The sequence below is a fragment of the Stigmatopora argus genome, chromosome 4, assembly GCF_051989625.1.
Source record: "Stigmatopora argus isolate UIUO_Sarg chromosome 4, RoL_Sarg_1.0, whole genome shotgun sequence".
Lineage (NCBI taxonomy): Eukaryota > Metazoa > Chordata > Actinopteri > Syngnathiformes > Syngnathidae > Stigmatopora > Stigmatopora argus.
The window spans coordinates 19,752,264-19,767,404 of record NC_135390.1 but is presented as its reverse complement, the minus strand read 5'-3'; the positions used below and the strand labels follow the sequence as shown (position 1 = coordinate 19,767,404).

General features: G+C 39.0%; 2 protein-coding genes across 2 annotated transcripts; one reads left to right on the top strand and one right to left on the bottom strand.

Annotated features, from left to right (window-relative positions):
• Positions 1 to 278: 278 nt before the first annotated feature.
• Positions 279 to 5,191, top strand: necap1 (NECAP endocytosis associated 1). The gene is made up of 7 exons (XM_077598426.1): positions 279 to 487; positions 1,362 to 1,462; positions 2,097 to 2,201; positions 2,300 to 2,381; positions 2,468 to 2,576; positions 3,488 to 3,635; positions 4,090 to 5,191. Exons 1-7 carry the CDS (start codon positions 387 to 389, stop codon positions 4,194 to 4,196), a joined length of 753 nt encoding a protein of 250 aa, XP_077454552.1. The 5' UTR covers positions 279 to 386; the 3' UTR covers positions 4,197 to 5,191.
• A 630-nt stretch (positions 5,192 to 5,821) lies between these two features.
• mfap5 (microfibril associated protein 5) lies at positions 5,822 to 10,295 on the bottom strand. The gene is made up of 6 exons (XM_077599096.1): positions 10,177 to 10,295; positions 9,225 to 9,302; positions 8,982 to 9,089; positions 7,500 to 7,587; positions 6,433 to 6,506; positions 5,822 to 6,366 (listed from the first exon to the last, which is right to left on the bottom strand). The coding sequence occupies exons 2-6, from the start codon at positions 9,265 to 9,267 to the stop codon at positions 6,254 to 6,256; spliced, it is 426 nt and encodes a 141-aa protein (XP_077455222.1). The 5' UTR covers positions 9,268 to 9,302; positions 10,177 to 10,295; the 3' UTR covers positions 5,822 to 6,253.
• Positions 10,296 to 15,141: the final 4,846 nt, after the last annotated feature.

Genomic DNA, 15,141 nt, shown 5'->3' with positions numbered 1-15,141 from the left:
TGATTAATATCCAAAATTTGAATGCGTTACTCTTATAATGAGTGTTTTAGTTTAATTGCTATTGTTACCTCGCCAGAGTAGTAGTGGTGCCGATATGATCCGAAAACCGTAACGTCTGTTTAAAGTGACACACACAAATTTACTACACAAAAAAACATAAGGGTTTTAAAAATACAATCCAACAGATAAACAATATCAACCACACTCAAAATATTATTTTTTCTTGCACAATAATTAAAAAAAGGGTGGAAAAGGAAAACGACGTGCGCTATTTTTGCTGTTTTACGGCCACGCTACAACCGCACGGATTTAGCCATTTGCTTGCCCACCACCACCACCAACATCAACACCGGCAACGGCGTACATCGACGGAATATCAAGGCAAGATGGCGTCAGAGGGTCAGTTAGAATACGAGTCGGTCCTCTGCGTCAAACCCGAAGTCAACGTGTACCGAATCCCACCGCGATCATCCAACCGGGCCATCAGGTGAGGCCTGGCCGCAGGGCACGACGCCCGAGAGCTGTCAGTGGATGAGACAACCCGCATCACGACTACCTACTAGCCGACCTCATGTAGCTTCATGCTACTGATTAGCACTCTTAGAATTCCAAACAATTCAAAATATACGAATAAAAGCTCTTATTCGTACCTTTTAGTCAGTCAAAACATTAGACGGACAGTGTTGTTTTTGACGCTCCAAACGTGGCCGGCCAGTGACATGCCTGATGAGAATTGATGCTCATGTAAAGCTATTTGTTATTTTAAAACCGCCTGATTATATTTAATTTATTTTACATCAGGCCCTCGTTGGATGAATACATTTCCTGTTGGCTTATTGACAAGTTAATTATGCTTAACATCCAATGCACTACATACGTTTTGTCAAAGCTATATTAGGTAAATTATTTTAAAATCCTGACATGAGATTACTTAATATATTTTTTACTCACTATATCTTCATTTTAGTGCACATAACACTGATATCAAAAGCACACTATTGGTCGGTTGCTGACCATATGAAGACGAGAGTGAATATGGCAGATGATGTAATAATTTATCTGGAGGTTGTAGTAGTCGGATGCTCACTTAAAGATTGAGACACAGTGTAAATAGCATTGTCACTTGGGTTTCTACTGACCTCTAATCTAAATTGTAATATTTTATCAATGAAATGAATTTATTCGACCCAACAGTCCATTTCCTTAAATTCATAGTGTTTCCCCAGGCTCTTGTTTAGATCTCTGTCATCACATGTTGTCATGTCAGTGTAAATTCCCCAGGGCATTCAAAATCAGTAGTGCTGGTCCATGTAACTTAAAATAAACAATTAACCTAATGAGTGATGCATATTTTTTCCCAGGGCCGCTGATTGGAAGCTGGACACTCCCGATTGGTCGGGACGCATGCGAGTGGTGGCTCGAGGGAAAGTCGCCTATGTGAAACTGGAGGACAAAATTTCCGGTGAGATAAAGCAGCTTTGCCGTGGATTTTTATTTTTTTTATTTTTCTGACGTTCTCTGTTTCATTAGGTTTGTCATTCTCTTTCAAGGTGACCTACAAGTTTGTGTCCATCATTCATCTTTTTCCGTCTCTCAGTCAGACCCCCAAAAACAGATTATAGATGTGCTTTAAAACCTCACTATTCATAAGGTTTATGGCATTAAGCCGTGAAAAGTGAAAAGTACAAAATTCTTGGTAAGATTATTCACTGTTTAATGCCCAGATTTATGAAGTCATTCTTTACGAAACAGACCGTAGTTTGCCAAAATGCTTAGGGATTTTTCCCAAATGCATACCTGTCAACCTCTGCCGATAACTGCCCTTATAAATGATTATGATTCCCCTTACAAACCCCCCAAAAAACTTACAAACACCGTACGACTCGTCGTACGGTGTTTGTAAGGTTTTTGGGGGGTTTGTAAGGGGAATCATAATCATTTATAAGGGCAGTTATCGGCAGAGGTTGACAGGTATGCAAATGACCTAGAATACATTTATAAAAACAAAATCACGCAAATGTTTTGTTCCAGTATGCCATCAAACCTTTGCTCTCAACATTTCCTTTTTTTAATTTTACTTTTGTGCTACTTTGCAGGGGAGCTTTTTGCGCAGGCACCGGTGGACGAGTACCCAGGCATCACCGTGGAAACAGTGAGCGACTCGAGCCGATACTTTGTGCTGCGCATCCAGGATGACAATGGTGTGTACATTGCTGATACAAACACCCAACTGCCCAAAACTTTCCAATTAAAGGAGAGATCCAAACTTCTGTATAGTAACATGGTAGTTTTATTTCAGGCCGCAGCGCTTTTATCGGTATCGGGTTCGGAGACCGAGGTGATGCCTTTGACTTCAATGTTGCTCTGCAGGACCATTTCAAGTATGCTGTTTATTTAATTGGTAATAACTGAATGCATTTTATGAAACCATCTGCATTGTCTGTTTTTTCTGCTTCTGTTTATGAAGGTGGGTAAAGCAAGAAAAGGAATTCAGTAAACAAGCCCAGGCGCCGGACTCTGCTCCTAAGCTTGACCTGGGTTTCAAAGAGGGACAAACCATCACGCTCAATATTGGGGTAATATAATTTTGTTTCACTTTCAGTAATATACCTCCCCCTGCTGGTATTATCTCCATAATGATTTGAAAAAAATATGTTAAATTGAGTTACACTAGAGCAGGGGTGTCAGACAAGGGTTGGTTCGCGGGCCGCTTTAACGTCAACTTGATTTCACGTGGGCCGGGCCATTTTAGATATAATATTTAGATTTTTTTTTTAATAAATGGATTAAAAGAACTGAATTAAAAGCCCTGAATATTCAGTTTTTAATAGATCTAAAACAATGTTTATTTTAGCATTTTTTATATATATTTTTAGATTTTACAAAATGATTTTTGAACTAAAAACACAGAAAAAATGGATTAAAAAATGACAATTATTGATTTAAAAGGGGGTTACAGTAATAAAACAATCAGGAAATTTAATATACATCTACACCAAGGGTGTCAGACTGGGGTTGGTTTGCGGGCTGCTTTCATTTTAGATATAATATTTAGATTTCTTTATTTTTTATAAATGGATTAAAAGAACTGGATTAAAATCCCTGAAGATTCAGTTATTTTATAGATCTAAAACAATGTTTATTTTAGCTTTTTTTATATATATTTTTAGATTTTACAAAATGGTTTTTGAATTAAAAATACAGAAAAAAAATTACAATTATTGATTTAAAAGGGGGAAAATCAGGAAATGTAATATACATCTATACTCTTCATTTTAATTTGATCCTAAAAAGAGAAAGTCGGCACTCATGATTTACTTTCCCGGGCCACACAAAATGATGCGGCGGGCCAGTTTTGGCCCGCGGGCCGCCACTTTGACACATTTGGACTAAGGGCTATTTAAGTTTTTAAACTTTTTTGTTCCTAATGTAACGTATTTTATCGAATCACATAGACACACACTCATTCGACTGTTTTTCCTCTCAGCAATCAAAAAAAAAGGATAGGACTCGTCCACAGAGTTCCGGCGGTCTAGGACTCCTTCCACCTCCCCCCGGAGGCAGGCTGGCACCGCCCCCATCATCCCGATCTAATAATCATAACACGCAACCGTCAGCGGGAGGAAATGACACAGGTGGGTAATTGTAAGCCTCCGTGGAAATGCTGATACTGGTCGGGTGGCCAATTAGCCCGCCTCTTGTATTTTATTTTCCTTTCATGTCAAGAGTATTTTGTGATCTAGCGAAACAAGAGGGTATGGTTGAGGTCACCAGGTGTCTTGCTTTTGAGTTAACATGTCATATGTTGACTTCCTAGTCATTTCTATTAACTAAATACTTTGTATGTACCGTTGTTCGTAAGTCGTATGTTCGTAAGTAGGGGAGCGTCTGTAATGACTAATATTCCACACATACATATCATGATTAATACGCACATATATAATAATATCCCAGAATAACCCCAACACAAGTCCTTGAACAAATTGAATTGTTTCTCAAGGCACCACCACCATACTGTCATATTTCATCTTGACAAATTGCCTGAATTGTGATTGAAATGTGCATCTTGTCTTGGGTCTTGTCCACTAGGTTGCCTGCTGGACCTGGACACCAGCAATTCCAACACGGTGGCGCCATCCAATCCTTCCCTGACGGCCAACTCGGACCTGTGGGGAGACTTCGACTCCCCAAAGTGAGCAGAAAACCCATTACGCTCTTCCTCCCGCTTTTCTCTCTGAGCAACATTTATGCAGCACTTTTGGCAAAATTGCGTTCCCCTTTCAATGAGGGTCCCTCCAGCTCCCTGCCAAGCACCCCAACCCTCCACCAATTCTCCTAATCCGTTCAAATTCTAATCTCGTTAGTCTCAAACCTAACTCTAACACACCAACGTTTTTTTGTTCTTCATTTTATCTGTGAACATAGAAATGTGCTTAAGGAAATATAACAATGAATGCAGTTTCTGTACAGAGAATATTTATTTTCTGTGTATATATATATATATCCCAGTCGTCCAAGTTATCCGTGTTGTAGATTTTTATTTTCTGGTTATATGCACTCTGTCTGTTGTTAGTCTTAACACTGGGATTGTTGTAGTATTCTTGTAAATGAGGTTTACCACCATATTCTACTTGAAAGAAACTACGTTTAACTGGAGTGGGTGCTGCTCTATAGCACTGTGTAGTGGATTTAAAGGGCATAACAGCAATACTTAAGGTGTACTTGACATGATATAGCAGCTGCTGTTTTTTCTAAACTAGCAACAGAAGTAAATCATTTCAGTGGGACCCAAGTTGAACGTAATCCGGCCTATTTTAAACGGTTGTAATTTAGTGGCTGTGGATGGACGCTAAGATGGGTCACGACCTCTGCCCTGCTTAGTGAAGTCACGGCTTGTCATTCTTTTGAAGCCGCTGTCATTGGATAACCCGAAAGGCGGCGATGTGTGCAGTACTGACCAGTTTTCATATTAAGTGCTTGAAGGTGATATTTGTGAAATGCATTGTGGGTTGGTTTGCTTTTCGCTTCTTGTGATTATTGTCGTGTACAAACAGATGGATTATGTTGATTCACAATGCAATTGGCACTTTAAGAAATTAACCTTAAAATGTGTTACTGTCTCATGTCAATTATTGTGTATGAATATTGGAAATGAATATGAAAAGATAAATATAAGATGGAAACAACACAACTGCGTGTTTATTTCGTTTTCAAAAGAAACGCGGACGGAAACAAAATCGTGTGCGGTCGATTGCTCGCCGGTCTTTTGGTCGCCGGTCTTTTGGTCGCGGTCTTTTGGTCGCCCCGACCGCGACAACGGGCGACCAAAAGACCGGCGACAAAACAAGGTAAAACAACACGGTCTACGCATCAATAAAAGCCAACAATGGCCATGAGAAGTTTCACTGAGCCGATGTGTGAGTGTAGAAGAGTTTGTATGTACATGCGTTGTCCCTTTAAGAAGCTACGTCAGTTCAGTCAGGGTCTTAACAAGTTCTCCAACAAAAAACAATAAAAGTCCGGGAAATTTGGAGCTTTTCTTTAGCCTAATAATTAATAGGGCATTAAGTATGACTAAATAGTAACTCACAGTTTGTATTTAGGGAATTTGAGCAACGATTTAAATGGTAATTATCACTTACCTTCCGGGCGACCAAAAGACCGGCGACCAAAAGATCGGCAACCAATCGACCGTGTACCAACAAAATCAAGTCTTGGTATAATCAATGGACTACGACAGAGCTTTTGATAGATAATGGATTATTAGTTAGCACCTTGCAATGTCAAAGCGGGTATTTGTGCAAGGAATGGACTTTATAAGAAAGCTTTTTATTTTTATTTTCTTCATATCCACTTGAAGTTCTTTGTATTTGGACAAAGGCTGGTTTCAGTCCAAAGGTAATTGAGGTCTGTTGGCGACCAATGCAGAAAGTTACTGGTAGAAAATGGACAGTTTATAGATGAAGACAAAGAAAAAGGGTACTATTAAGGGAACTTGAATGACTGCTCCCATGGCTTTCCATAGGACCTTTTAAAGGGCCATTAACCCTGCTTGACATGATCCATGAAATGCATGGTATTCACAGGCAATTAAAACTTAGGACACATAAACAAAGATATGACTCAGCACGTGCGTGTGTGTGTAAAAAATTTCAAAAAAGGAGAAGGAGAGCCCGCCATAGGTGTTGAGTGCTGGATTTATGGTGTTATGGAGTGTTTTGATGACAACCTGAGTTTGGCACCCCCAAACCCATCAGGCCTTGTTTGCCCAGGTTGTGGGGTTGCCACGGCGATTGCGACAGCGTTTCCCATTAGATGACCTGGCGAGGCGCCGGGGCCAGCCGGACAACTCTCTGCATAGCTCGGCTGTAGGTCGAAGTTGAAAGTTAGTGGGAATGTATTGAGATGTGGTTAAAATGTGGGTTGTGTCACCTTTTAGATACTCCTCTTGTTGGCACACTGTCCTTGTGCAGATTTCGTTGTTGATCACATATACTCGAGGGAGGCTGAAATGTAAACAGAGATGATGCAAAAACCTAATTTGATCTTTTTCTAAAGATTTTTTTTTTAAAGACTTATGTATTTGGTTCCATATATGTGTATTTTGTTTTAAGGTCATTCAAGAAGCCATTTTCAAACTTGCAGGATATTTTTTAAATATTAAACAAAAGAGGTGATTATACTTTGGGGATTGAGGTCAAATGTCAGTGAGGTGAGAAAAGGAAATTTGCCATAACTTGATAACGGATTAACCTATTTCACTAAAATGGGCAGGTTTGGGGATATGCTGAGAATGGAAAGAAGTAAAGGACTCAGAGGTCAGAAATAGGTTTCGTTCGCTGCCGGACCACCCAGCTAAAATGGATTGGATGTCTACTGGTGACAAATTAATTGAAATTCATAGCAGAAGGATAAAAAGAGCCATGTGATTGGACATTTGACATTGTCAATGTCTGTTGAAACTGTCGAAAATATGACTTTTTTTAGAGAGTTTAGTTGGAGAGCGTGCAATGAGATTTTATACATTTTTACATTAAGCAATATCATAGCAATCCCATACACATACCTCCTAGTAGCTCTGAGCTCATTGTCACAGATATTACTGTTTTTGATGTAAAACGCGACATTTTCTTGCCGCCATAATAAATCCTTAATATCTTTTAGTGGCCATTGAAAGGACTACACATATTGCTTACTAAAAAAAACCCAACAGATGAACGAATGTCAGAAAGGCACAGCAGGTAAGCGTCTCATTTTAGAACTGAAACCCAACCCAATTAATATGACACACACTGCTGCCAACATGTGTGCCGTATGCATTAAAATAGCCCCAAGATCATCGTAAATTCAGCTACTACTTCCATTGCAGTCACAGCCTGGCCACCGTTGTATATTTGACTGAAAAGATGAATGTAGCGTAGCTCTTTAAGTCAAATAAATGAGCGCATGGTGTACATTTATATCTGTAACTGATTATTGCCATCTGTGCAGTAAATCACCTATAAATGCAGCGCCCACCGATGCATCTCTTGATGGGCCGATGGACAGAGTACATCCTGGTGCAAGGATACATCTCCTCCCTGCAGTCTACACACACACACACACACACACACACACATGAATGACCTCATTCATTGCCATGACTCATCTTTGGACGTCTATTGTCGTCCATGGTCGGGGATGAGTTAGAAGCAGAGGGAGCAAAAGTATTGCTTTACCCAAAAAGTATCGATATGTCTTGCGGTTAATAGTCTAAGTAATTAGATCTCTTTACTTCTGTTAAAATAAAAACTACATTCTAAAATAGACCTGGGCAATGAGTGGTCGTGACCGGACGATTCGCCGAAAGACGTTTCGCCGACGGGCGTTTGGCCGGCGGACAGTTCGCCGAATGGACGTTTCGTCGAACGGACGTTTCGCCGAATGGACGTTTCGTCGAACGGACGTTTCGCCGAATGGACGTTTCGTCGAACGGACGTTTCGCCGAATGGACGTTTCGCCGAATGGACATTTCGCCGAAACGGGATTCGCGCGCTCGCCCCGCCCCCGGATCGTGTGTGTACATGTTTTTCAACCTCAGCCCGCGGGCCATATACGGCCCGTTACAGATAACATTCATTTAGGAATAACAAGGGCATTTATTCACGGCCAAACACACAAAGAACAGTACGTGACAGAAGAAATAGAAACCTACACCAGCATAGAAAACGTTGAGATTAATCTTTGAATTAAGGTTCTCAGCAAATCATTTTGAATATATATTTCCTAAAATAATGGGAAATTATTTAAGAACAGTACGTGACAGAAGAAATAGAAACGTTGAGATTAATCTTGGAATTAAGACTCTCAGCAAATCATTTTGAATATATATTTCCTAAACGTCTGTCGGCAAAACGTCTTTCGGCGAATCGTCCGAGTACCATGAGTGGTACCTCTAGTTAAGAAATTAATTGGTTCGAGAAGTGGTTTCGTAACTTGAATTTTTCGTAAGTAGAGATGCGCTTTATATGTGAAAGCCCTATCAAACTCAGTTTTGGTCGTGGGCCGCATTCATGCTAACTAGATCTCGCGGGCTGCACCAGTTCACTTTTGGGCCAAAATGTTAACTTACATGCCACCATTGACGGCGCTAAACGTCCCATCCATTGTGTACGCACTTGATCACCAAACACGCAAACATCTGATTTTGCGCCGCCCTTGTCGAAAAAATTAAATCATTTCATTAAGTATGTCCAGCATGAATGAGCTACAAAGTGCCCATTGGGCAGAACAACCCCGGGGGCCGCACGTTTGACACCCCTACAATAATTCAATACTACCAATTTAAACCCTTTAAAAATGTTTAGACTATCCCAACTGCTCTAAAATCTACAGAATTTGTTTCATGACTTGGTTTCTTGTTATGATTTTAATCTTTTGTACTCTATTACTTCCCTTCACTGGATATTTAGCAACATTTTAGCTTGTGGTGCCCCACTTACTGTCTGGCAATGCAGGCCTGCCAGGTGCTTCAGTGGCTCCCACTGGGTACGTAGAAGGGTCCTGATTTAAAATATCTATTTGCTGGGCTTGGACTGTAGCCGTGAGTGCTGGGAAATATACACAGAGAGAAGATGAAAAACAACATTAGGGGAGTCTTCCTAAAAAAATAAAAAAAGATGAGGGTGACCGGAACATCATTAAACAAGTTGATTTATTGAGTGTGTTCTGTTTGGTAGCGTTACCATGGAGACCACAGAGGAGGAGCACCACTGGAAAGTTGCCCATTCTTTTAACTTGTTTGAGCTGAGCTGCTATATAAACTGTAGGAAGGAGAAAAAAAAAGGAGTTCAAAGATGAATCATGTACTTTTAGTTTGGATTTTGTTTAGAATTATTGTCGTTGTGGTGGTTTATCATTATAGAAGAATTGTCATATTTTTTTAGGACAACATTTTATAGTGTCTAGTGTATGTTTATAATCAACCGGCATTGAATGATCCTGTTTCAATGCCATTCAGCCTAATTCTAATTCACTGAAATAAAATATAAAATCCAGTGGATGTAAAAAAAAAAATTCTCCACACCCCAGTTCAAGTTCATTTCAAAACTTGTACCATTACTGTGACCAACTATTTAAGGAAACATTCTCCTTGAAAGGCACAATCAAAACAACATCTGAGATAATGTGTGGACACCCTCTAGTATATGTAATGTAATGTAATGTACAGTAAGTATATCTGTCTATATTTCAGTCTACTTTTGCATGTATTGTGTACGAAAGGTGTTTTTAAACATTTTCTCATTTGTAACCAGTTTTTTTCTCTCTCTCAAAAGCCTTCATCATTCCTCTTGCAATGTGTCACAGCAACTAAGTCCAAATTGTGAGTTCTCACGAAAGAATGTGGGTTTTTTTTTGGGGGGGGGGGTTGTTTTTATTTTTTTAGGTGCCCATTGTGAGCCTTTCCTTTGTGACATGTACACATTCTTTCACATGATTCTTTTTGTCGCACAAATCCGAATATTTTTTTCAAACTTGCTAGTCATCCGTTTTCAATTGCCACACAATCGCATATTTCTTTCTCTCTTAGGTTTAACTCTCAAGACATTAAGAAAAGTGCTCAACTTTAAGATCAAATCTGGGGATATTTGCTCTTTTCTGCCCTTCAAAACTTACAAAACATGAGACAATACTTACGACTTTTGCTGTTGTTCCAACCTGCTTTTGTTTAACGGTTCCTTTGTCCTCTTGTTGTTTTCTCCTGTTCTCCTTCTCTCCTTCTCCCTCCTCCTTGCCTTCTCCCGCCTATCCCATCATTGTTTTCACAATTTCTGCCTGCCCCATTTCTAACATGCCTAATTAATAGCATACTTCCTGTTGATTTGATATACACAATATTCAAATAATGCTGTTTTTCGGCATATTTTCCTGTTTTATATTGGTGGGAAATGTGCCTTGCAATTTTGATGTTGGGAGTTTAAGATTGACAAAGAATTTGAGTCGAGCTAATTTTGTCATGAATGGTTTTGGAAGTACTTTAACACTATAAATTCCAATTGAATATGTAGTAAAGCAGATGGGTTGTACTAAATGGAGTTTTATGGGTGGCAGCAATCGAACGATGGATTGGAAATCTATCATTGAAAATGGCAACCAGTGAGTTAATACTTGAAAATACATCTTAAAAACTTAATTTAATGAAAGCGGCTATTGGGGGCAAAAAAGTTAAGAAACATCTGATCTGCTTGATACAATTGATTTGAAGTTGAGTGAAAAAAACGTGACTAATCTGAACACGATGGCACAACACAGCAGTCCTAAAACGACAAACGTGTCAGGTGACTTCCAAAAGTGAGACGTCCATCATCCTCCTGGCACATCGGGGTTACGCGGCGTGCCTTTTGTGAGGGCCGGGGGTTTAGTTGGAGCGGCCTAACAAGGTCGCAGGAGAGACTTTGATGACAGCTTGACAGATTGGAGGGCAGAGTAAGCAAAAGCTCGGATCCGACTGGGACAATCCGTCCTCTACCCACGTCAAAATGACATGCCAGATATGAAATACAGGAAAGCAGTGCAGGAAATACCCAGGATGATGACAATGCTTGGGTACTGTTGTGTTACAAAGCAACTAACAACCACCATTGTACATTTTTATATCCATTGCCCTACCATATGAGAACAAACAATTAGATTCAAATTCATTATTGATATGAGAAGAAAACAATATATATTTTCGAATTTTCTATCTGTCATCCCGTAAAACGTCATTCTATGGCTATTGCGTTCGTGGAAAAAATAATAATAATTTCAATATTCATTTTTCAATGGCAGCCTTCATTTTTGTCCAATACTGTCCCCTGTTGTCGACTGAAATGAACTTCACAACCCAAAAAAAACAAGAATATTAATTCAACATATTTTTTTTAAATGATGATACAGTTGATTTTTTAAAAATACTTTTTAAATTATATTTACAAGATATAACAATTTACGTACAAAAATGATGAAACAAGATAAATACACGACGAGAAACGATGATGTTGATTTCACTCGACACCATATGGCAGTATTTAACAAAATGGCGGCAGGTATGACAATTGAACAATTTATCTGTTTATTTTTTATTCTAAAAACATAATATCATTGAGAATGTAGTATATTTATTTTTTATTTTTTATCCTTTAAGGCACATACAACACATTTTTGGAGGGGAAAATACATTTTACTCCCAATACAGAGAGTGAGGAGAAGTATTACTTCTACCTCTGGTCCGGTGACCCGAAAGAATCCATAAAACATGCTGGGTAGTAAACACCCGATAAAGTTTCGGTTCGTTTATTGCATGAACGCGGTTTGTAAATGCATGCCAGCATTGTAGGACATGTTAATAACCTCCTTCCATTTCAGATGGGGACACGGTTCCCCTTCTGCGTCTCCCCAAGGTGCTGCATTTCACCCCAGTGGAAAAATGTTTCACCATTGCTGGGCTCCCTCAGAGAGAACTCCAAAGAACTGGAGTGCTATCATGACCCGGCGGGGTGTAAACAAAGCCGAACGACTCAGAAAGGTTGGATTGCCAAAAGAAATCTTAATACGTGATGACACTTGTCACCGCAAGGATGCATTTCAGACACATTTGATCACCTGTATTTACTTCCACATTACGGTCGTTAATCAAACTCTAGTTTTGCTGATCTTCTAAGAAAGTTCTCCATTTCTTATGTTCTTTTTAAAATGCCCACTAATGAACGGCCACATGATCGAGTGCATAAACAACAAACAAACAAAAAGAAAATTCCTCGAATATCGCGGTTAATGTAGACCTGACATCTCTCTCTCTCATTTTTCTCTCATTTTCTGAACCGCTTTATCCTCACTAGGTCGCGCGGGGTGCTGGAGCCTATCCCAGATGATTGTGGGCCAGAGGCAGGGAACACCCTGAAACGGTGGCCAGCCAATCAAAGGGCACAAGGAGACAAACAACCATGCATGCTTACACTCACTCATACCTAGGGGCAATTTAGAGTGTCCAATCAGCCTACCATGCATGTTTTTGGAATATGAGGAAACCGGAGTACCCGGAGGAAACCCACGCAGGCCTAGGGAGAACATGCTAACTCCACACAGATGGACATGACCTGGATTTGAACCCAGGACCCCAGAGCTGTGAGGCCGACGCACTAACCACTCGCGCTATATATATATATATATATATATATATATATATATATATATATATATATATATATATATATATATATATATATATATATATATATATATACATAAAAGTAAATACTTCAATTACTGTACTCGCAGTGAAAATAGTTCCTCTCCGCTTGATATAGTAAATCCCAAAAAACAGGTTAATGGGAGTTTTAGTCCAAGTCCTTTGTTTTCTTGTGGCCATGGGTCCATTGTCCACAATATTCGAGGGATTACTGAACCCCATTTCTCAATGTCAGATGGCATAAGATTCAGCTCACACATTTGATTGTAATTGGGAAAATCTGTGTAATAAATTTAAGTATACAAGCATAGTCCAGCTCCATGTTAAATATAAAACAAATATCGGAAAGAAAAACACAGCCATCTGGTGGGCACAAATCCAGGTCCTTATGCAAGTCCACCGATGGATGAAGCTTCTATTTTTGTCGGCCATTCTAATTGAGATGATCATGTTCATGCGCTCTTAATGCAAAATTTGCAGACAGTTGTTTTCCTGTCATACTGTGTGATAAATGTTCCACTTAATTGTCAAAGCTGTAAATATGATCTAACATCTTGCTGGCATTTTTGTTTATTGTCTAAAAGGGACATTTTTTTTCCCTCATGTCTGAATAGCCCTTTTCAAACGCCACGTTTTTGTGGTGTAAAAAGATTTTTCAAAACTTTAATATGAGCAATCACGTTTTCAAGTCAATGAGTAGAAAATGTACTAAAAGAATGTATAAAAACTTTCTATACCGACGTTACAGCATATACCATTTTCATGAAAAGCCCCTCTAAAGTTTTAATATTATTAATATCATACTTGTAATCATTATTAAGAGAAATTATATTAATACGTGGGAGCACTGTGTATGATCCCGGGCTTCGCGAACCTGCCATGTTGGGTACAGATACAAATATATATATATTTTTAACCTCGTGCACAAGGGAAGCTCCATAAGATTATAATAAGGCAAACACACGGGTTTGCTCTGGGTCAGAAAATTCTGACTATTAGCATTAGCAGAGTTTTGCTATGCTGATAATAGTGGCGAGGTGATGATGTGTGGGGTGCGTAAATAGAGGTCTATTAATAAAACCATGTGAAGTGGCCCTTCGCTGGGGTTAGCGCGTGCACTTTTAGCATGGCCACCTCCACAAAGTCAAAATGTGACTGTACTTGGAAACCTGTGTTGTTTTGTCAGAGCAGTCAAAGGGAATCAATTGTTAATCTGTGTCTGGCTTCTGATGAGTGGGGAATCACCACACAAATCATTCCGTGCTCGGAGACCATAAAATATTGCCCAACATACTTTTGGGGGCGCCGTAACCGGACCGCGAGTGATTTTTCATGCAGTGATTGTCCCCACTTGACAGATGTAGGACAAGGACTAAGTATGGTGGTCCGGTTGTAGATGGTTATTGCACGTGGGCTGTTCGGCGGTCGTGGAAAGTAAGGTAAAAATAATTTACAAGTGGAATTAATCTCGGGACGGCACATCTACCACCAGTAGTAGTAGTAGTAGTAGAAACTGTAACTGAAGAACATGATTTGATTTAATCTCTCACTATTTGATATTTAGGCCAATTGGGATCTGATGAATGTAAAAACAAAGAATTATCTTTTTACATGATGTAGTTTCAGAGAAAAATGATGTCCACATCATAAGTGGACGCCAGGCCCTTGTAGTCCAAAATTGAACATTGTAGTCTTTGACAACCAAAAATGTGATGCCAGGTTGACAAAACCAATCTGATTTTGTACCATAAAATGGTACATTGCTGCCATCTACTGGCATTTGTGTAGCAGTAACATTTATTTCAAGCTTGAAATTCACTGTGCGCCTGTGTTCAAACCATTTTTTTTTAGATCTGAGCTTAGTTATTAGTTTCGGATTTATCATTTTGTTTTATTGGTGTTGCTTTTCAGTCAGTCGTGAGTAAATTGTGCATTGAAATCAATTGTGGTCTTTAATGAAAATGGTTTTGGGAGCTATCAGGTTAATGATGACAACAACTGCCAATCTCAGAATTTTATTTATGTTATATCATTGTTGTAACATTCATCCTACTAACAAAAAATAAACAATTTGAAATTCCGGTTCCTTTAAAAAAATACACAGTGACTATATATGCACAAAATTTTACAGGCATTATAGATAAAGTTATAGCAAAAGTTTTTTTTAATTATTAAAACACACATGAATATACACACAGGAATCTATACAACAGGAGAATTGACGACAATATCTACAGATATAATAAAAAAAAACTGAAAATACAGAATACATTTGCTTACAATAAAATATATTTTTCTTGGTACAGTTCTTGTATTGAATTTAATTACATGTTGTGTGCAATCAAGTGCGGTTTTTCCCTGTATTACAAACTTAACGCTATAGTGCACGTTTGACACCCCTGATATATGTTTGACTACAAAAAAAAAAATCA

Excerpts from the sequence above, each read along its gene's own strand:
- mfap5 (XM_077599096.1), bottom strand. The coding sequence starts at position 9,267 with ATGGGCAACTTTCCAGTGGTGCTCCTCCTCTGTGGTCTCCATG. Across the intron at positions 9,090-9,224 it reads CCTCCTCTGTGGTCTCCATG|CACTCACGGCTACAGTCCAA; the intron begins GTAACGCTACCA and ends TATATTTCCCAG. Across the intron at positions 6,367-6,432 it reads ACAAGAGGAGTATCTAAAAG|CCGAGCTATGCAGAGAGTTG; the intron begins GTGACACAACCC and ends TTCGACCTACAG.
- necap1 (XM_077598426.1), top strand. The coding sequence starts at position 387 with ATGGCGTCAGAGGGTCAGTTAGAATACGAGTCGGTCCTCTGCGTCAAA. Across the intron at positions 488-1,361 it reads TCATCCAACCGGGCCATCAG|GGCCGCTGATTGGAAGCTGG; the intron begins GTGAGGCCTGGC and ends ATTTTTTCCCAG. Across the intron at positions 2,577-3,487 it reads CCATCACGCTCAATATTGGG|CAATCAAAAAAAAAGGATAG; the intron begins GTAATATAATTT and ends TTTTCCTCTCAG.